The sequence below is a fragment of the Nyctibius grandis genome, chromosome 4, assembly GCF_013368605.1.
Source record: "Nyctibius grandis isolate bNycGra1 chromosome 4, bNycGra1.pri, whole genome shotgun sequence".
Taxonomy (NCBI): Eukaryota; Metazoa; Chordata; class Aves; order Nyctibiiformes; family Nyctibiidae; genus Nyctibius; species Nyctibius grandis.
In genome coordinates this window covers 92,237,725-92,258,710 of record NC_090661.1, presented here as the reverse complement: position 1 = coordinate 92,258,710, position 20,986 = coordinate 92,237,725, and the positions used below count along the sequence as shown (strand labels likewise).

At 42.5% G+C, this 20,986-nt stretch overlaps 1 protein-coding gene across 1 annotated transcript in view; it reads right to left on the bottom strand.

The window, feature by feature from the left end:
* The window catches only part of SORCS3 (sortilin related VPS10 domain containing receptor 3), a 316,197-nt gene that overhangs the window by 52,492 nt on the left and 242,719 nt on the right, over nucleotides 1-20,986 (bottom strand). Inside the window, exons 8-14 of the mRNA XM_068397886.1 lie at nucleotides 19,424-19,513; nucleotides 16,241-16,420; nucleotides 14,331-14,477; nucleotides 13,541-13,643; nucleotides 9,211-9,287; nucleotides 9,008-9,099; nucleotides 4,236-4,343 (exon numbers count right to left, since the gene is read on the bottom strand). Coding sequence (XP_068253987.1) covers nucleotides 4,236-4,343; nucleotides 9,008-9,099; nucleotides 9,211-9,287; nucleotides 13,541-13,643; nucleotides 14,331-14,477; nucleotides 16,241-16,420; nucleotides 19,424-19,513 — 797 coding nt within the window. The remainder of the gene's footprint in view (nucleotides 1-4,235; nucleotides 4,344-9,007; nucleotides 9,100-9,210; nucleotides 9,288-13,540; nucleotides 13,644-14,330; nucleotides 14,478-16,240; nucleotides 16,421-19,423; nucleotides 19,514-20,986) is intronic.

Here is a 20,986-nt window from a genome sequence, read left to right as displayed (position 1 = left end):
TTGCTAAAGGACCCTTTGTTTTCTACAGCTGCTTTCCTCACACAAACACTGCAATGTGCTTTGGTACACATCTCTCGAAGTGCTGTGACACTAAGGATGCTGAACTGACCATACGAGAGGAGTGTCAAAACAACAGCGAAAGGAACTGCAGAAGTGGATGATCAGCCAGAAATGGAGGAAGGGAGAGTGGATGCACCTTGGTTAGGCAGTAGCTCCAAGTTAGACCAGCTCATATAGTCTCATGGTACTTCCCTGTGTGTCACAAAACTACATTCTTAGTCTACCCCACTCAGCTATGCTTGTAAGTAAATAATTCTTGCACTCTTACAGCCATATGAAATGACAAAATCATAGAATAATTTAGGTTGGAACAGACCTCAGACCTCTGCAAGACATCTTGTCCAATTCCCCACTAAAAGCAGCTCCCAATTCAAAGTACACTAAGATATTCAGAATCATATAATGCCCCTACATGCAAATCTACCAATTTCACCATACTGGTAGGTTCTTTAGGAGTGTCTTAGGACACATACACAGCACAAAGCACAGAAGATCCAAAAAGCCTAGGATGCTCATACAATACAGACAGATACTGCAACTGCTCACATAACAGCCGTGAAGTGGTATGAAATTCTGTGCTAAAACTGTTGCTGTTTCCTACAGCCCAGAGAGCCCACTCAGAGGATGTGCCATAAAATGAAGGTTGGGAATAAAAGTCATTCTACTGATATACTGATTTTAATAAGACAGTATTATGATAATATTGTTAATAATGTAATATGCTAATAATAGTTGGAGTATAATGACTATTTAACATACATTCCCCTCAGATTGTTATTTTTTGGAAGTAGTTGAACACAGATCACTTTGATGCAAATCAATGGAAGAAATTTTTCCTAACAAGAATCAGCCGAGACCGCTAGATGAAATATTTTTCATTTTCCAGGACGAAAGACAAATCTTTAAAAGCCACTAACTTACCTAGTTTGGCAGTACACAAATATGAGCACAGCCTGCTCTCTCTGCCTCAGCCTTGCTTCTACTCTAAGAGCTCCCACTGATCCCATCCTCAGTTGGGGGTATGCTGATCCCAAACCGTTGTGCTCCTTTCATCAGCTTCTTGAAATCATTGCACTTTCTACCCGCAAACACAAATCCCACGTACCTCCAACAACCATGTGTTATCTTGGTTCAGAGAATGGCCAGTAGCAATAGAAATGCATTGATTTCTTCTCAGCCAAAGCTTCCACAAGCTCAGCATGATCCTACACTGCCCTTATGTACGAGTACACTAAAATTTTCATTGTGAGAAATACCTAAGTGATCTTCATAGAAATGGTTTGCATACAGGCTTTATGAATGGTCTCTTTCCTCCTCAATTCCTTTAATGCTGTGGATAGGAATTTCTCTAAACATTTATGGCATGTATCATGTGAAATTACTTTGTATGGCTTTTACAGACTATTAAGAATAGTTTTAAAAATTGCTAATTATGACAGTAATAATAAAAACAATAACAATAGCAATAATAATAACAATACCATGCCTGCAAAGATTTCAAAAGAAAAAGAGTCAGCTCTCAACAAAGCTGATACACAATATTCAGCAAGATAACTCACTTCCTACATTCTCCATCAGAAGACTGCAGAGGTATAAGTAACAGTAACCTTAGGTCTAAAATACATCTTTCATCTCAAAAGAAAACTGCATTGATTTATAAAGTAAATGGGCCAAATCCACAGCTAGTTAAAACTGATTAGCTCCATTGATTTCAGCGAAGGTGCTGATGTGCAGATTTATTTGAGCTCAGATCTGTCTCTCTGCATGTGTGTCTGCACATGTGTGTGGTTGGAAAGTGATGTACATTGCACAAAGAATTTCACAGAAAAACACCATATTAACCAACACAGAAAAGCGACACATTATTGCTGCATTTGGAGAAAAATGCATAGAGCAAACAGAATGCAGGGTCTAATCTTCAGCTGGGTATTGGCCTATATTTCCCCAACAGGATGCTCACAGCAGTCTTGTGAAAATGCTCACAGGTGTACCATATGCTGTTGTGTTTTGCTCCTTGCAAAAACAGGGGCAGTATTTGCAGATAGCAAGGCAGCAGATGCACAGATATATTCTTCTACACAAACAAGTACTCCACTTTCACGAAGAAAAAGCCAAAGCCAAGCCATGGTTTTGGAGTAAAGGAAAAACAAGCAACCCTACCAGAATTGATGCAACTTCTACTCCAACAAAAATCTCAACAGCTGTCTGTGACATAGACACGGAGGCTGCCTCGTTCTGCCCCAGCACTGTTTGGGAAACAAACTTAACTGTGCAGCTCCTGTGCTTTATAGGCATAAAGGATAACCATAATTACTTAGCCTGGCCTTCCTAGGACACTTTAGCACAGGAGATATAAATGGGCTATACCAGAGTTGGCTACACCCTGACCCTCCCAAGATTACAGCACCAAGACACTGCATCTGTCATGGCATAGATGGCAAAGAAGCCAGCTCAAATAACCCTTTGCAAGAAGAGGATTTTCCCCCAGCCCCTTTCTTGCAGCTAAGGTGAGCTCCACTGCAGGTACAGACCTCTCCTCTCTGCATAGTCACTTCTGTTTGTATAAGGCTGATGTAGGTTTAGTTTTTGAAAGGCATACCAACACAAATCACACACGCCAGTTGGAATAAATTCAAATCACTAGCAGAAATGCCCAAGACACACAACTGTTATCTGATCCAAGCTTCCTCAGAAACTGGTGACAAGCATACCCAGCAGTCTACTCTCAGTCTGTCACTACCTGTGACACCAGCAATGAAATCCACGCACGCATTTCTGCCACATAAGTAGGCAGATGGACTAAAGCCTAGGAGAAAATATACTGGGCTTTAATCTCTTTCCTCTTGCAAGTAGTGAAAATCTGCAGGAACTTCAGGTGCAGAAAGCAGGAAAAGCGAACAGACTGAAAGGCGAAATTTATAGTACACCTCCTGCCCAAGTTGGAGTGTTGCAACAGTGTCTGATGTGATTAACCAAAAGCACTCCCTTCATGCCATTGCAGATATGATTCACAGGAGTCACTCAGTCTAAGGCATCTTATCCATCTTGCTTTCTGATCCTTTTCAGTAAGCTGTTCTAGCCAGCTCAGAGAAAATACAGGTAAGGCAGCATCTCTGCAAGCAACAAAGGCAGTGCATCTTGGTCTTTGCTTTGTTCAGAATCCCAGAACAGAGTGCTCTGATCTGCTTTGTGCAAGGGGTCAGATAACTCTTTGAAGGTGTCTTTGAACTTAAAAAGTTCCCTTTCTCCCCTGGTTGTTAAACTCGGATCCTTGCCTGTTCTTGGGCCAACATTAATCCACCAATTCCACCAGCCTTACCCAGCACTTCAGCACTCTTGGGAGAAGGAAGGTCCAAGCACCTTCAGTGCTAGCCCAGGCTCTTCCTTCCATGGTATGGGTGAATCACAGCATACTACACCCCAGAATACGAAAGCTATTCAGAGCTCAGCTCTGCATATGCACACTGAGAACACCTTTAGCTTGAGCTAAAACCAGATGCACAGCCCACAATGCAGATAGCAAGCAACGAGGTTTGGGGATATTCATACCTAGCAGCAATCTCAAAAGACAGTCAAGCTGCACAACTGGAGCAAGCACAGAACTGGATTAGGTGCAACCATGCAGATCTCTGGCCTCTGCAGAGCACTGCAGTCCCTGGGCCATCAGATCCAAGGAACACAAGCAGTATTTATGAGAATAGACCTCTGGATGTCACTAGTCTAAGCATTTACTCAAAGACAGACTGTCGCCAACTATAGATCAGAGCAGACATGGCTTCATTTAGTCAAGGCTTGAAAAACTCCAGGGATGGTGATACCACAACTTCTCTGTAACCTGACCAGGGCTACATCACCCCGCAGAGAAGCACGTTTTCCTACTCTCCTGTCTGAATTCCCAAGCTACAGCTTGGGACCATTTCTCTTTGTTATACCCCCTGCCACTACTGGGAAGAGTTTGGCTCCATCATCTGTTTGCCACATGATGCAAGAACATTCCACCTGGGTCTATGACCACCAGCAAAAAACACAAAACAGCACCATGCCTTCATGCAACAGTACATGGGTAGCTACACAATGCTGTACTGCACACCATCAGGCTCACCATGCACTTGGGGATCTCCATGCACCCCTTCTGCTATCACGTTTTAGGAATAGGTAAGAGCTGCTATACTTACGTCATTATCTGGGTCTCTATGCCAGGGTCTACAAGGGATCCATCCACAAAAAGTGGTGTTGATGTGAAACCGTATTGACTCCAGGATCTTCCCTCATCAAAACTCACCCTGGGATAGAAGCAGACAAGATTTATACATATAAGACGACTTACTCTAGAGCAACTGCAGCAATCAAATGTTGTCTAAGGTCTGCAAGCTCCAGCAGCTAGATCTATAGACAAACACCAATCTTTGCCATTTCCCAGCCCACTAATTCATGCTCTTGGTGTACTTTGAAAGATCAAAGCCTTGGAGAGTATAAACACCGGCAATAAGAACATGGATATACTTGATCCAGCTGTGCATCAGACTTCAAGGGATCAAGGGGTATTGCCAAGTCCTGGTTCTGGATCTACAATAGCACCTGGCATGAGGCAGCACTCAGAGCATATGCAGCCCTGGCCTGAATGCATGAAAATTGCTGTCAACGCCATGGGATGTTTCAAGTTATCCGTGTATCAATGCCATAAGGCATTACCTACAGCTGCTCTAGCCCTATTAATATTTCTTTGCATGCTATCTCAGAGGTGCTCTTCATTTTACAGACAGGTGGAGGAAGGAAGCCAAACTGAGCCACAGTCAGTGGTTAGTCTGTGTGCTCTTTGGCTGTTACAGTTGTAAAACACTGTTGTATGCTGGTTAAAATTAAAGCATTTCCCTTCTTAGAGGCTGAGAGTGTTCACACTGTCAGTGACACGCCAGGCTAATTCAGTGGCTTTTGATCATCTGTCCCTACCCACAACCACCGTGTGCCTTACTTTCTGTTTTTATCAAAGAGCACGTGTATCCTAACCCAGCTGACAGGGTCTTGGTCGAATTAGAGTTAGCACAACAGGCTTTTAGATCAGCAGCAGAGGGTTAGCAAACCCTGCTCTCAGCTACACTCCAGCAACCTCTCTATCTCTGATAACTAAAGGAGTAGGTGAATGAACAGTCCAACTGACCGTACCAGCAGACAGACTATGTCAGGACTGTGGTGGCCTATGTCTTAGTGTCTCTTCCCAGCCTCCCTCATGGCCTCCCCTCACCCCATCCATGGCCTAGGAGCCCCCTTGACAACATAGGAGTGCCAGGCTCCAGCTCTGCCAAAGCCCTGCCTGGCCATGGGCCTGACACACAGTCTGATGTCCCAGCCTGGCCTCAGCCCGCCCCTGTCACCAGTGAGGTGCCTGATGCCCAGGGCTGGGGCTGCCCTGCTCCTGGCTGGTGTGGTGGGATGGGCCCTGGCTGCGAGATCCTGCCCTGCTGTCCCAGGGGCTTTGGTCAGCTCCTGCCTTCCCTCTGCAAGCTACCAGCCCTGAAATTGCCCTGACAGTCTGTGCCCACGATAGTGTGGAAAGCAGCCAGAGGAGGGTGTGCACACCCAGCTGCTGCTGCAGCACGGAAGGCAGGCAGCCTGCACGCTGTCAGCATCCAGCTCCCAGAGCTGCTGCTCATGAGCAGTTCGGAAAACAACCAAGTTTCTCTCTGCCCTCAGACTCTCCACACAACCGCTCCTGCACAATTTCTGCGCAGAATTTCAGCTCCAAATTATACCAGCAAAGGAAGAACAGAGAAGCACAAAGGTTTATTGGCTGTAAAATTATTTGATCCTCTCCCAGCAGGGCCATTACAGAGTTCTCTGTAATTCTGCGAGGTACCTGGGCTGTGAAAGCTGACAGATTACTCTCAATGGACGATACCAAAGAGACAATAATGGCACAAACTTCTTCTTTGAATAGCACAAAACACTTCTCATTTTAAAGGGAGCATAAAAAAAGGTTTGCCTTATTTTCCAGGAGAGGAAAGTTGGGGGGGCAATGTGCGTGTGTGGGTGCGCACATGCATTTGAGCATCTGGATTTGTCTGAGAGGTTCTTGCTGGAAACTGAATCCTCCCCACTCCAAGTAGGCAGCATCAGGGACACTATCTGAGATGCCACCAAAGGACCAGGAGGCCAGTGTAATATGTATTACAAACAATGGGTTACACCAACCTCAGATCTCTAGTGTGGAAAGCCAAGGCTTGCAATCACCATTCCCTAAGTATCTGCCTCTCACAGCACCTAGCAAAACACTTTTACCTGACTCACAATGCACATCTGCCAGAATAGGAAGCTGACTGTAGACCAAAGACAGAAAGCTGGGAGTACAACAGCATACAAAAAGCTTATCAGCCCCAAATCTATTTATTTAAATGTATGTATCTTCCCATACACTTGTATATTTGTATGCTGTTCTGCTTGCACCCTTATCTACCTAAACAGCATTTCAATTTCTGAGGAACAGCATGCTTCATTAGCTGAGCTAAAGTTCTCTCGGCTTTTCAATTATCCGCCCCTCTTTTCTCCAGGATGAAACTTATTGTACAATGTCACAGCCTGAGAACTAATAGACATACTTGTACCCTTTAATCTATTCCACTCCTGCCCATAAAACAGGTGCTTACTGAGGCAATATGAAGCAAATTCCAAAGTCCCTAAGGGTATAATTTTGGAGGAAACACGTTGGAGCTTATTGATAACAGCTCTAAATCACTACTGATTTAATGGAGTGGGTAGGGCACTTATAGTACTGCACATGCCATTTCATGAGATGTAGTGGAAAGGGAGAACATCTCAAAGGAACCTCTGCAAAGCAGACAAAGGCAAACTGGGCTCTCAGCTCCTATAGAAAGTCAATCTGTGACTAAAACTTTCCCAACATCTAAGTACAGGTACTTGTACATAATGCACTTTTTACATCCAAAGAGCCTTCACAAAATAAGATGCAATTAAAACAGTTGCACCTGGGTTGAAGAATACAGTCATAAATGGTTAATACATGACTTACAGCTCTTTCAGTCAGTGGCTCACCTTTCACTCTTCCAGAGCTCAACTTGCCACAGCCTGATGATGACACCTACATTTGGCTAACACACACTTCTAGTGCCTTGGCTCATATTTGGTTTGGTCTAAAGACTTGGACATGATCTTGATGTCCTCTTTCCTGGGGGCACTTCAGGTATAGTCATGACTACTGAGTTACCTATCAGAGGCAAATGTTTTTAACCATAGAACAACACATTCTAACCACAGACAGAAAGCTGGAGTCTGCTGGAAGCATCATTATGGGTCGGCCCTGTTACTATGCTCCTCTATACGTGCAATTATGGAGAATGTTGGCAAAAGGATGCTGGCCTTGACTAACCCCTGGCCCTCACTCAGTATGGCTACATACATTATGTTACGACTGCAACAAGTTTTCTTATGATAAAACAAACAACCTATTTCCTGAACACTAGACAGCAAGACAAAGATTGCAACCCTCACTTTGCATGCAATGACTTGCTTGTAATCCCACACAGAGACACAGACCTCTTAGAGAACACTCAGTCCCCCTATCTCAAGAAGATCCTAGAAAAATTACAAAGCCTTAGGAATATGAGCCAATACATCCTGTGGTTAACAATCCACTAATACACCAAAACTAAAGCAGTCATTTCTTTAGCTCAGGTGGTAAAGAAATGTGCTCAAATGCAACATATTAATAGAAATCTATGTTGCAGTCATCCTAGAGTGATCTGTCAGGTCAGGAATATAAAGTCCAGAAGCTTTTTGTATTGAGAAAGTAGTCATTAATGTTCTTAAGGTACATCTTTGGAACATTAGCTTGTGATAGGTAAAGACGACCTGTCTTGAGGTCTCCAGCTTCTGAATGACTGTAATTTAACTGAAGGATTTTGTACAGTAATGACTCAGGTAGAGGAGACCTTAACACCTCATCACTGCTGCCAAACACCATTGCTTTCTTTTTCTATATGACTGAAGGCCACATTTCCTGTTCTGCATGAAGAGCGTGAGACAGACATGTGCTTAGCACCATCAAGCTGAGAGACAACTCAATCTTGCAGACAGGAACACAAAACTTGTCTCTGAAGGCTTTTTCTAACTAATTCACTTCTAAACAACATTAGAAGCTGGGTAGGTCTGTCAATTAGCTATACCCCTCTTTCACTCAAGACCAGAAACTGAAAGTGATGCTAATACACACGTTTTCTGTAAACAAGGTTAGTTCTGAATTTCAGAATGCCTCACTCCAATGCTTAGCTGGTGCAGGAGTGAGAGGGGCAAAGGCTAAGGAGAGGATAATTTTGAGCAGTATCTTTAGTGCTTAGACTGTTATAGACCATTTATAGCAAAACAGTATCTTTAACTGAGAAATCATTTTGCCCTATTCCACCCCCAACTCTACTCAGTTGCCACCACTGTACCTCTGGAAATTGATAGCAGAATCCTATAGGAGATAGCAACGTTAGCAACATCTCTCTGTTGTCCTTATCAACACCTACTGCCCTCTCCTCTCTCTCCCTTTATCTGTCTTACCAGTTTAATACCAAATTCTGCAAACAAAAAAGCAGAAGTGAGGGACACATCTTCTCAGAAATACCTGAAGCACAAAAGGATGACTTCTTACTCAGTATATATGTCTGCGTGTAGGAAAGAAACCCCACCTGAAATCTCATAGTACATGACTAACGCAGAGTAATTAATATACGTGTGTGATTATGTGTATAGCCATTGTATTTATAAAATGGTACAATAATCATTATATTAATTAACAAAACCAAAATGATGGTAAAATGCAGATGATAATGATCTTATTTGCTTATTTTGTAGACACTAGCAAATGTTGACCAGGTGATGCAAGAGGTATTAACACCACTGTCAGCTTATCTCCATCATGAAACCTTCTCAAAGTAACAAGTTTCCTTACCACATGTGCCGGATGGGCACTGACGTGTGTTTCATGGCCACTAGTGCCCCTCCCCAGTCCAGAAACCACACATTGTATTCCTCCTCGAAGATCTGCAAACAAATCAGGTACTGCATGAGTGCTCCACTCCACTGGGCAGGGAAGACTCAGGAGAAGAACAATAGCAAAAGGCTCCATGCTTTCCTTCTCTCTGCAAAACATACCTGTCTCCAGGAATTTCCACCATCAGAAGAGATGAACACACCAACATCAGTGTACGAAAGCTCAGAGCCAATATTGCCTGCAACACAAGCAAGTGTCAGACATTCTTGTATGGACGAACACAACCAGGAAACCAAAAGTACTTGGCCTGACCAGTGCTTCTTTGCTGTTCTTGATTCTATTCTCATCTGAAAACAACACCATGGTCAGGTGGCAAGATTCATTTACAAGAGCTGTGCTATTTGAAAACTGACACTAGGGGGAAACAGTATTATCAGCTTGTTTTCCCAGCAGATAGTATTGCCCATAATTGCAAGCCACTAAAGTCAGGCTTATTCTAGCCAAGGACCTACATACTCGAAAACTGCGTATGAAACCACACGTCCATTTGGTGCACACAAATCATCAGAATGGCCGCAGAATAGTGGCCACTGTCCGTGGCTACTAGATATTTTATTCCATACACATTTTTCTCTGAAATTGTAGTTTTTGTGCTCTGGCTGGTGAGTTGCATCTCTGTGATCTGCCAGTCTTTGCCAAGGGTAAGGTAAGGTAATTATCTCTGTCTCTACTTCTTGTGAAGAGGAAAGCATCCAAAGGAAAGTTAGTCATATGGCTGAGTTTAGAGGTGAAACCCAGGCCCCACTGGCCCATGATTATGGGGCTAGAAAGTCTATTCAAGATTCTGTCAAAATGTTCAAACACGTAACTGATCTCAGAACGTGCAGTCAAATAAACAAATCTTCTTCATAGGTTTCCTAACTGTTTACAATTAATGAGGACTGTGATATAATGAAATATAAGTTCCATTTGCAGGAAATCTTGTTTGTTTATGTATGAACCTCACCTGGGGGCAGAAACAGTTCAGAGAATTAAGGTGGGTCAAAGGACTTTGCAGCAGAGAGGTAGAGACCAGACTGAGCAGCATTCTAGACAATGTTGATTGTTCTCATTGACCTAGCTGTCCGAAATTGTGAGTTTAAACTTACTGGTTACTTGGCATGGTTCTTAATTTTAATCTTATAATTTCCATTATGATGGAAACTGTTCTGCTGACAGCCTTATAAGGGTGAACTACTCTGCCTTCATCATGCGTTAGGGAATGGATATGTCACACATGAAAGCAATGCAAAGAAAAGCTCAAACATCAACCTCAACCATATATAGAGAAAGCACAGCAGAACACCATTTGGAGACATCACCTCAGAGCTCGAAACTGTTTTTTTCAAGGTCCCTCATCTGCGATGGCAGAGAGAAACTCAAATCTTACAGTGATACATCTTAATACAGAGTAAATAATGAACTTGGACTAAATCCGCAGCCCTCTGGAACTTCTGAGCGTCCATCAATAGTTGCAAGAAAGAGATACCCAACATCTGAAAGACTTGCACGTGATCTGAACAGACCTTATTAGTTTATTACCCACACTGCCCTGAGGTCAGCATCTTGCTTCTGCTTCCAGAGTTAAAATTTCCACAAGCATCAGTGAGCTCACTGAACAACGCAGGTCTGTTCTAAATTAACTTGTTCTCAACTCCCCACTTCCCAAAGGACTCAGTGGCTCAGGGAATCTACCACAGTCACGCAGGAACTGTGTTTCTTCTGGTCTGTCAACTGTACCTTCAATCAGTGCTAGGTGGGATTCTGGTGGTATGAATGTCTGTCCCATAGGAAGCAGGCAGATATAACACTGACAGATACTCCATCGGAAGACCTCCCAATGATAATGGCCCACACCCACCATATTGTGGTCAAACCCATGACTTCTTTATTCAAAGCCCATGAAATCCTTACTCAGTGAGCCACTCTTACACCTTCCAAATGAGACTGATTTTAAAGCAGGTGTCATTACCATGGAAGGAAGGGAGAACTAATATTTTTTCTTAAAAAATAGCAAAGGGAGAAGTGGCACGCTTACACATCTGTAGCATCAACCAGAGCATAATAAAAACACACTAATGAAAATGTTAATTGAATTTCTGACATTTAATGCTGGAAAATGAGAAATTAAAACCCAGATGCAGGTTGACATGCTCCTGTCACCATCACAGAATCCAAGTAGCCCCATTGTTGTGACAACGCTGTTTCAAAAAATAAAATTTCTGTCTCAGAGAGGCAAGACAATTCAAGAAAGGCTTTTCCATCAGTGCTCAGGATGTACGAAAAGTCACGCTGTCGATCTTCTCCCCTGACACCAGCAAGAATGACCAACCGCTTTAGATGAAGGTACAAGAAAAACCTGCTGTGGGCAACCATGTAGAAGGACAGTCTATAGGGACATCCAGGTTCACGAGGATAAATCTACTGTGTCAGTCCAAAGGTCTGTTTAGCCCAGCGTCTTCTCATGAGCAGAAATCCTCAAGAATTAGAAACTGACTTAAAGGCAGAAGTGTAAGTTTTGTATCATCATATTTTATATATCAAAACTAGAAAACCAACTTTCCAAATAGGGATTTCCAGATTGCAGCAAGGAAAAAGAATAAAAAGGCAAGATTCTGTTGCTCTGTCTGTTTTTCTGTGCAAACCTGTTCCATTATTTTCTTCATTCTCTCCATCTAGCTTCTTTCAGCTACACGGATTCAAACCCCACCAAACGTAACTCACTCCCAAACAAGTCAAGAGGATTTGGCAGCTGTACAACTAGATACTAAAACGTAATTCTTCCCTTTGCAAGAATCTAATCTCTGTCCTCACATCAAGAGCCCAAGTTTCCCATCGTTGATGGAAATGTACCACTGCAAAACAAAGAGTAAGACACACAGAGTTTGAGCAGCCAATGCCTGCGAGAACAAGTTGCAATGCTTATCCTGGAACACATTTGCCAACATGGTGAGACGTTCCTGTTGTTGTGAAATTGGTTAGCAGAAACAGATGTGTATATTCCCAACAGGTTAAGGTTTTTATTGTACAAAGCAGTAAGGCAGAAATTATATTCTGCCTTTTAAAGGTTAATTGTTAGACTGGGAAAGCATTCATCCAATGCACTGGCAGCTTGAAAAGAACCTCATTTACTAACAATTTAGATCAATGCCTAGAGTCTCACTGTCCTGCTGCCTCTGTTTGCTTCCTAAAAGGTTACAGAAAAAAGGCTCTGCAATCACAGCACCATGAGTAAGGCTTGCTCCTAAGCATCCATCTAGCAAGCGTGACCTGCCAGGAGTGATGGCTCCATTTGGCTATGCATAGGAAGATCTGGAGGTTTAAACCAAATTATCTCACCCTGTTTCACCTGGATCAGTGAACTGGAAATCACATGGTGTTTCCCTTGTTGAGATACAAATGTCATGAAGGGAACCTGTCTCTCAGGTTCTGTCTTAGTCTGGCAGACATGTGGAAGCACAGAAGGAGATGAGAATGGAAACGGCTGGACGAAACAGCGTAAATTCATATAGGCAATATGCTAACGTACACACTTGCAAACCACTTGCTAGGCTGAACAAGACAAAGGAGATAAAATGAGCCTTAGAAAGAATGGTTAAGCTCCTATTTCACAGGACCCTCCCTGTGAAAAGGCAGGACAGCCTACATGCTTCAGAGGCCAGCTTTCAATAGCATCAGCCATTCAGACAGCACTTGTTAGCCCAGCAGCTCCCAAGAGCGGTAGGGGTTCTGGGTGTGGTTGGTAGCCCCATCCATCCTGATTAAGTTGCATGCTGTGTGCACACAGGGCCTGTAATGGCTGTCAGATTAATTACAGTGGGTCAGCCATTGCCACTGTGAAGCACTGTAGCAGGTTGCCATTGAAACATCATGACCTACCAAAGCACTATTTTGCACAACAACCCACAATAATAATGACCCATGCAGTGTTGATGAAGCGCTGCTAGTCTTGGAGCAATACAGTGTGGAAAGTAGGTGCCATGCACAAGACTGGCATTCATGAAGTCCAGGCTTCACCCAACAGGCTTTGTGACAACTCTGTGCTTGCTACTCAAAAGGTGGAATGTGTTGATACCTCCCAGGAGCGTAGCCATGATTATATGCCCTACTCTCATTCATGGTAACTCCAGCAAATGGGTAGACACCTACACCAGTGGCTGTAATGATATCAAGTATCAAGTGAGAGAAGTTAGTAATGCCAGTTGGTAATGATCCCTTGCAGGTGTGGGCTTAGACCTGCATGTGGCTTATTGCAGAGCAACAAATACCTGACAGGCATTATCTCTTTTGAAGTCAGGGGCCACATACCTTCTCCTAGCCCACAGCAAATAGGAGTTAATATGAATTAGCTCAGACTTTGCTGAAAGCTTTTACACCAACAGGAAACATCTCATGTACTCTCAGGCTCCCAGTGAGGAATGAGCAAGTGGTAAGAAGCACTTATGTTCTTACCTGTTGCCACCAGCAGCCCAGGAGCTGTCTCTTTGCTAGAAATGCTTCCTGAAGTATATGGATTCTCTGAGAGTTGCAGATGTAAGTGCAACGAGCAAAAGGGCTGTTGACAGGAACAAACAAAAGGCAGAAGCTTTAGTATGCAACAAGGTAAATATCAGAGCGATATTAGCGACTGCACACAGATGCTCTGATCCTTCTGAAAATTACCCCTTTGCTCTTAGCACTATTACAAATAACAGCATATGTTCATTTTCTGAATAAGCACCATAAAAGTAGCTGAGAGCAAGAGAAGAGGGTACACTGCATTACGAGCAAGCATGTCTGCATTTTTCTTTTTTACCAACAATCTGATCTAGAGCACTTTTTCCCAGAAACTTTCTTATTCTGACTTAAGTTCCACAAAAAGGTCAAGAAAGATGGTCAAAATCTATGAAGCTACAGAAAAAGAAATCTACTTAATTCAATTATCAGTCAGGAGGTCAAGAGAAAAAACACAGAGAGAGAGATTAACCAGTGAAATTTCAGAGAAATACCACTCCTCTGAGACACAGGGGCTACAGCCTACTCTAAAAGGCTGTTACTGAATGTTGTTGAATTATGGCAGTAAGCCCAACCCGAAGTTCTCACCTGTAAACTATGCCCCGTTTTGGAGCACTTGGATTCTGCAGTTCTCTGACTGGCAAGAATCCTTCCTACCCAGTTTCACTGGATGTTTTGTTAACTCAGTGACTAAAATAAGCAGCTCTGAAGGAGTCAGTTGTGCTTTTGGAAAAGATCTGCCACTCACCAGCTGGCAAACTACAGGATCCCCTCTTAGATCGCTGTCCGGTGCCTGCAGCAAACGCCAGTCTCTGCCCTTGTTGTAGGTAATGAAAGTCTTGATTTGATCATCTATCTTCCTGTTAGCCAGGAATATGCCTTTGATCCCTGCTACCTAGGAAAAATGGAGAGATGAAAAAATACATCGGAAGAACAGGCCAAAAGTAAGGCCCATCTGAGCACTCTCAGGAGTGGAAGGTCTCTGAAAAAGCAATAAAGTCATCTCAATCCAGCCTTACAAGACTATGAATGGCATTACAAGTACATCTTAATGATGCCTGCACAGCTGAAAGCCTTGTGCAGTCTCTCTCTCTAGAAGAAAGAGTAAATCCCTAGGAAACAGCCCACTTCTGGATTTCATTGAGTGCTTCCAGACAGGCTGGTGATGGGCTTGAAGGTACAGTATGCACTGAGTCACACATGAGCTCTGTGAGCCTGGGGATGTGGTCTGCCCCATCCCCTCCCCAGACTGTTATAACATGGGAGACAGCAGGTCACATCAGCAGCAGTGTGGAATCTTTTTGTGTTGGTCTTTATTTTTTTTCTTTTACACAAGATGGAAATCCTGAATATGCTGAAACAGTGATGTTTTGCAAACTTCATTTCTTCGCTTTCCTTCCACTGTAAAATTCTGTCAAAATCAACCCAGTTGTTTCAAATGTTTTGATTTTTTTGTCAGCAGAACACATGCAAGCAGAATATGGTCCTGTCAAAATGTCCCCAAGCAGATTTTGTGCTGGATCTGGTCTCTGTTGCACAGCTGTGAAAGTGAGACAGGAAGGAGAATCTTCCTGCAAATCTGCAACTTTGTGGCAAGAGCCAGGATGCAAATCCTTCTACTCTAAAGCCGCCAGAGTGACACTGCTCTTTGAATGACTGTGAAAATCTATATCAGCATTTAACAGTAACGAGTCTATGATACACAGCTGGGGAATACAGAGTTTGCCAAGGAATGGGAGATGATGCATGTTTATTTTAGCTCGTTCATCACAATAAAGAAATACATCTTTTTTCAGAGGCAAGAAAATGTATTTAACTAGGTGAAAATAAAATGTAAAGCCTGTCCTTATACTGATCCATGCATTATTTTCCATTGCCTTAAACTACCTGGATTTTTACAAACAAATTGATGACGTTAAATAGGCATTATTCTGGCTAAAATAAATAAACGTATAATGCTAACTTCTATATGTAACTGCAAACACGTTTCTCTGTGTAACAGTAGAACTTTCCCAAGTCAGCCTGCAACCATCACTATTAGTGTTACTAATTAGTTATTTGTCGCTGGCAAAGCACTGAGCCCTGAATCTCAGCAGATCTTCCATCCCATGAGTTATGACACACCAAAACCAGAATGCTCTGAAGAAACCAGGAACTGGAACAACTGCTCTGAATGGACTGCTGTTGGCCAAGGCTGAAAGGCCTCTCAGAAGAATGAGAACGGAAGATGATTCAAGGTAGAAGTTATCCAGCTGTTATCTCTGGGCAAATTGCACCTATAAACTTTTGCTTATAATTCATAAACTGCTCAGAGCTCACAAAGGCGGAATTCATATTCCCTACCTGCGAGCAGGTGTCTCTACCTATTCAAGGAGAAAACCAGTATTTTGAGTCCTTGTCTATATGTCCACGTTAGGATGAGGTATAATGTTTTTCCCTTTTGGAAATGCCACATAGCTAACCAGTCATTGACTTGAAAGCAACCAGTTGTCACACCTATGGCAGAATGCACTGCATCTATTCCCACATGACTCGGCTCAGCATCAAATCCAGTAAATGCCTCTGGGCTGATCCCAAAACAAATGAAGATCCTGGAAGGTAAGAGATTTAAACTTGCTTGAAGTTGCTGTTCTTTGTAGGCTGACCTTTACTACATACCTCATAAAGGTCAATGATGATATTCCCCTCCAGTCCTCGACTGCTCTTCACGTTTTCCAAGGCCAGGGTGAAGTACACCCCTCGGGTGTCCGAGATATACAGGTTGTACGTATCATTCTGGTTCCACTCTTGCACAGCTGCAAACACCTGATTCTCATCTGTGCTGATAATATGCATGTCCTGTTAAAAGAAGACAAAAGGTCTATTACTGAGGATCTCTGTATTTCTTTGCCCTTTGGGACATGTAGTAATTACCATGACTTATGAAAGAATGGAAATGGAGCATGAATTATAGGTACGTTAAACAATTTTCTGTTAGAGCAAGCCAATAAATTACCACCATTGTTACTTTTCTGCATTTCATTTTTTTAATGATCACCAGCTGGGTAAAGGGTTTTTGCTTTCTTTATTTTTGGTAGCTTCAAGGAATTTCATCCAGTTTCATTTTTTATTTATGAATTTGAAAGTCAGTTCTATCACTCATGGAAGATTCACAACCTCGGAGCCTGGAGTCCTCATAGTCACTAAGCGTGGTGTAGCACCAGGATAAAAGCAGTGACAATTTCCATCCACATGCTGGACTAATGGGCTTGTGCTTCCAACTGGTAAAGAACCAGTTTCAAAAAAACTGGGAGCTTACTTTTATTTGAAGCTGAGGTATCAGGATCAGTTTGAGTGAATGCTGGTAGTGATTTTTAATAACATACTTTCCTAAAGAGAGTTTGTCTGAGATCTATTATCCCATTATACACAGGCTATCAAATAAACCACCCACTAACCTTTGTTGGATTCCTGCTACTGACCAAGATATGAAGGTTTAGCAAGGGTTTCCCCATTTAGTTTTAATATCAAAGAAATCTGACAGTGCATTTTCTCAGTGTTTTTCTAAAGCAGGTCCATAGAAATGATTTCCAGGGTGGTAATGAATATTGAAGCACTTCATCCTTGCCACCATTGTTGAACAAACTAACACTGGTTCAGCTAGAAGCAAAATCACTGTGGTTATGTGGGACTTCATTTATCTATTTGTATCTATTTAAAATTTCCCCAGGGTGCCAAGGAGCCTTGATTAATTTCTTGCCCTGTTTCTGCATCAAGAAACCATAATTCTGGAAGTCTCCCAAAGGACGGAGTGACCTGATTTTTGGGAAGAATATCTGATGTAAGATCAGCTCAATATTCCCATCCTGCCTAGGAAGCAACTTAATCTTCTCTGTGAGGTATCTAGATGAAAAGTTGGGGTTGATTAGATGGGGCTATTCCTAATAGACCTAACATAGCCTACCAACATGGGATTGGGGGAGAAAAAACATTTGAGGGTCTATTCTGCCCCAGTGAGTGCAATCAGTGAGAGATTTGCCATTTCCCTCGATGGAAGACTAAATCAAGAAGTTTGTTCTTGCCCAACAGCTCTAATTCCTTAAAGATTTAGTACATACCCAACCTATTCCAGCAGTGTGAAAATAAAGCAAAACACCCAATTACTTCAATCTGTTTTGACCAGTTGCAGTGGAAATATTGCGTTACCCTATTGCCAGCCTCATGTATGTACAACTCCAGCAGAGTTCATTAATCTACAGCTGACAGGATAGTTATTACTGTACAGCAAAAATATTCTAGTGACTAAGGGCAGCATAAACAAGCCTCCTTTACATGGCTGGAAGACTTTGCCATGACACCTAGCTTAAAAGCACACTTGATTTTTAAATTACAAAAGTATCCCCGATTTTATACTATGCACCAATTCCAAACCAGAGTGACCAACAAATCTGTCCTATAACAGGCCAGCAATCTGTGACAGCATCAATCAATAAAACAGGACAATCATAGGGCAGTCATTCTCTCTACCCACTTGTCTTTTTAATGAGGGGCAGCTTTCAAGGCCAGTCCATAAGGTGGGAGCATAAATAATGTTTTTCTCCTGAAAAACAGGGTTTCCAAAAGTTGGTGTGTGGTCGGTCAGACATTCTGAATCCCACCCCACCAACATGGAATGACAAACAAAAGAAACTATGTCTGTGCTATGCATGTGTCAATACACTGTGGACTGTGATCAACCCAAATGGTAAGAAGTTGAGGTGCAACATTGAGAGTTTGAGATGCAAATTTCTCAAAATTATTACATTTTCAGGCACAAGTTAAAGCAAATATGCTGTATCTGCGAGACTGCAGATATTCCATAGGCAATCAGAAGGGTAGAATCCAGTTCACAAGGCAAATCTAGCCAACTATTTTACAATTATCCCACCAAAATTTTCACTTGCAAAAGGAAAGGGAAGGCCATTACTGTTGATTATCAGCCCCCTATCACAGTAGCCTCAACAGTCATTCTGAGGCTCCAAAGAGCAGCAGTGGTCTCAGCTGCCCATTAGGCTACCCAGAAACTTGTATCCAGCCAAGACACGGGAAAGGTTGGTCACGTCTATTCTACACAATCCCAAGCAATGACTACACCATGGAATTTAAGTATAATTCCAGGGACGTATTCTCCTTGCTGAGGCTTACACCATTTGATCTGGTAGAAAGCTAAGGCCTAAGAAGGTAAATCCAGGCACAGTTGTATGAGAAATGCTAACTCCCCTCCCTCCCAGCTTTGTCAATCAGTGTTAATCTTAGGACATCTCGGTCATCTCCTAAGCAGCATCACACAGTGGTTCTGGGTGTCCAAAGTATTGATAAGGTACAACTTCTAGGGAGCCAACTCCACCTCCATGATTTCTTGGCAACATCCAGCCATAGGATGGGGACAGTGGAGCTGCTATACCTTGGGCTTCTCTCATTGTATGGAGACTGCAGTAGTGTCCAGCATCCTAACCTTTCTCCAGGACCCTCAGTGTCATGCCCAGGCTTACAGAGAAATAATTAAAAGAGAACAGAGTAGGACTGGGGAAAGGTGTTCATAGAAGACTGGTGAAGGAGAAGTTGGTTTGAGCTCTGTTTTCTGAGGTACCTCTTCATTCCCACTTGCTCTTTACAGAAGAAAAAAGAAACTCTTCTTCCCAAAATGCTCACTAATCAAAGGCAGGGAGAGGTAAAGAATGCAAATTCATATTTAAGAAACATCACTCAAGCAGCACAACAAATGGAGCGCCCCAGAAAGGAACCCCACCGAGGTGCTTTGCCACTGGGCAGGCTGTGCTATTCAAGATATTACACGTCTATGTTCATAAATGGTGCACTCACCTTAGGAAGAGAGTATTTGGGCAATTTAATCTGTGCAAAAGGCTCCCGTCTGTATGACACATAGTAATTTGCTCTTCCACCAGCTGTCATCTGTGGGAACACCAAAGACAGTGAGTGATGACCCTTCCAAGACACCCTATTCTGACACCTATAAGAGGGTTTGACAACCTTTCTTTCAGATATCTTTTCTATGACCTGCACAGCTGTCCTTAAAAGCATCTGTATAACTCCAAATAAATCCCAGATTTGAGAAGGCTGGAGCATTACTTATTTAAGCTGTGCTATTGAACTTCCCATTTTGTCTCTCATGTTTCAAATCCAGCATGATTTTAACATCTAAGGAAAAAGGGTATAAAGTTTAAGGTCTTGAGCAGAAGGAGGAAGATGATCTGGTTTCATCACATGGTTCCAGTACCACTACCTTGGGCAAGTCATTTAAAGTCTCTGTGCTTCTGTTCCTCACCTGTGAGAAGGAGATAACACCTCTTTTCTCTGCTGCTTCTCAGCCTTGTCTGTTTGCGCTATGAGTCCCTTGGGGCCATGGTTGTCTTCCAACAACCTTTTACAGCTACTAACATCAGAGATCCACACTAGCACCATTTAATGCAAACAGTAAATGCAATGAATGTGCTCTTGGAAAGCTGGAGCTAAGCTCTTAGATGCTCTTTGTCACTATAAAACTGGTTTATCTGAAATCATGCTGTCTCTGAATGAGGATCGGGGACTAGGAACTGATAGACATCCAAATATGCAGTTTTATGGACTGAATGAGCTGTAAAGGCTACCCATAAATGCCATGCATTGATGAGATCTAGCCCTGACAATTTGTAAAGTATGGGATTTTAAACCTCTCACTGGTCTCTTACTTTTGCTGTGGATGTTCCTTCTGGCACCATTTCAGGCCTGGCTACAACAAGGCTTACATCGGTGAATTTCCTACATTCTGCTGTTTTGGCAGTCTTGCAGGTTTAAAGATAAAACAATACACAAAGCACTTCTCTTATATGGAATGTCATTTGTTGGCTTCTTAAGTTTCCAATAAAGCTAAGAGAAAGGTCCTAGATTCTCTCCTAGATATACCTCCTTTTATCTGACAGTGATATTTCAGAACAAGCTTATGTGGAATATTGCTATAGCATCAATTATATTCGCAGTAATGATATCACCTCCAGACAGTGGCTTTCTTCCCTAGAGAAGCTGTCATTCAAAGGACACGATATTACTGGTCATGAAATTTGATATCTAATCAACTGAAGATAAGGCTTTTCTATTGACAGTTTGAAGAACTGGAAAGAAAGGAAGATTTAGAAATAGGACAGGCTTCTACACTAAGACTTCCCCTTCTGCTTGTTTGCCATTTTTCCTTGTAAAGTTATCACAGCCACATTTAGTGCTCCCCAAAAGAAAAAAAAAAACACCACACACCATATAAGAAGGCAGAAAAATGACCCACATCACAGCAAACAAACTATATACAGACAACTTATAGCTAAAGTCAAGGGGAAACACAGACAGAAAAATCTAAAGCTATTCGTTTATGGTCTCAAAACAAGGCAGTGGCAG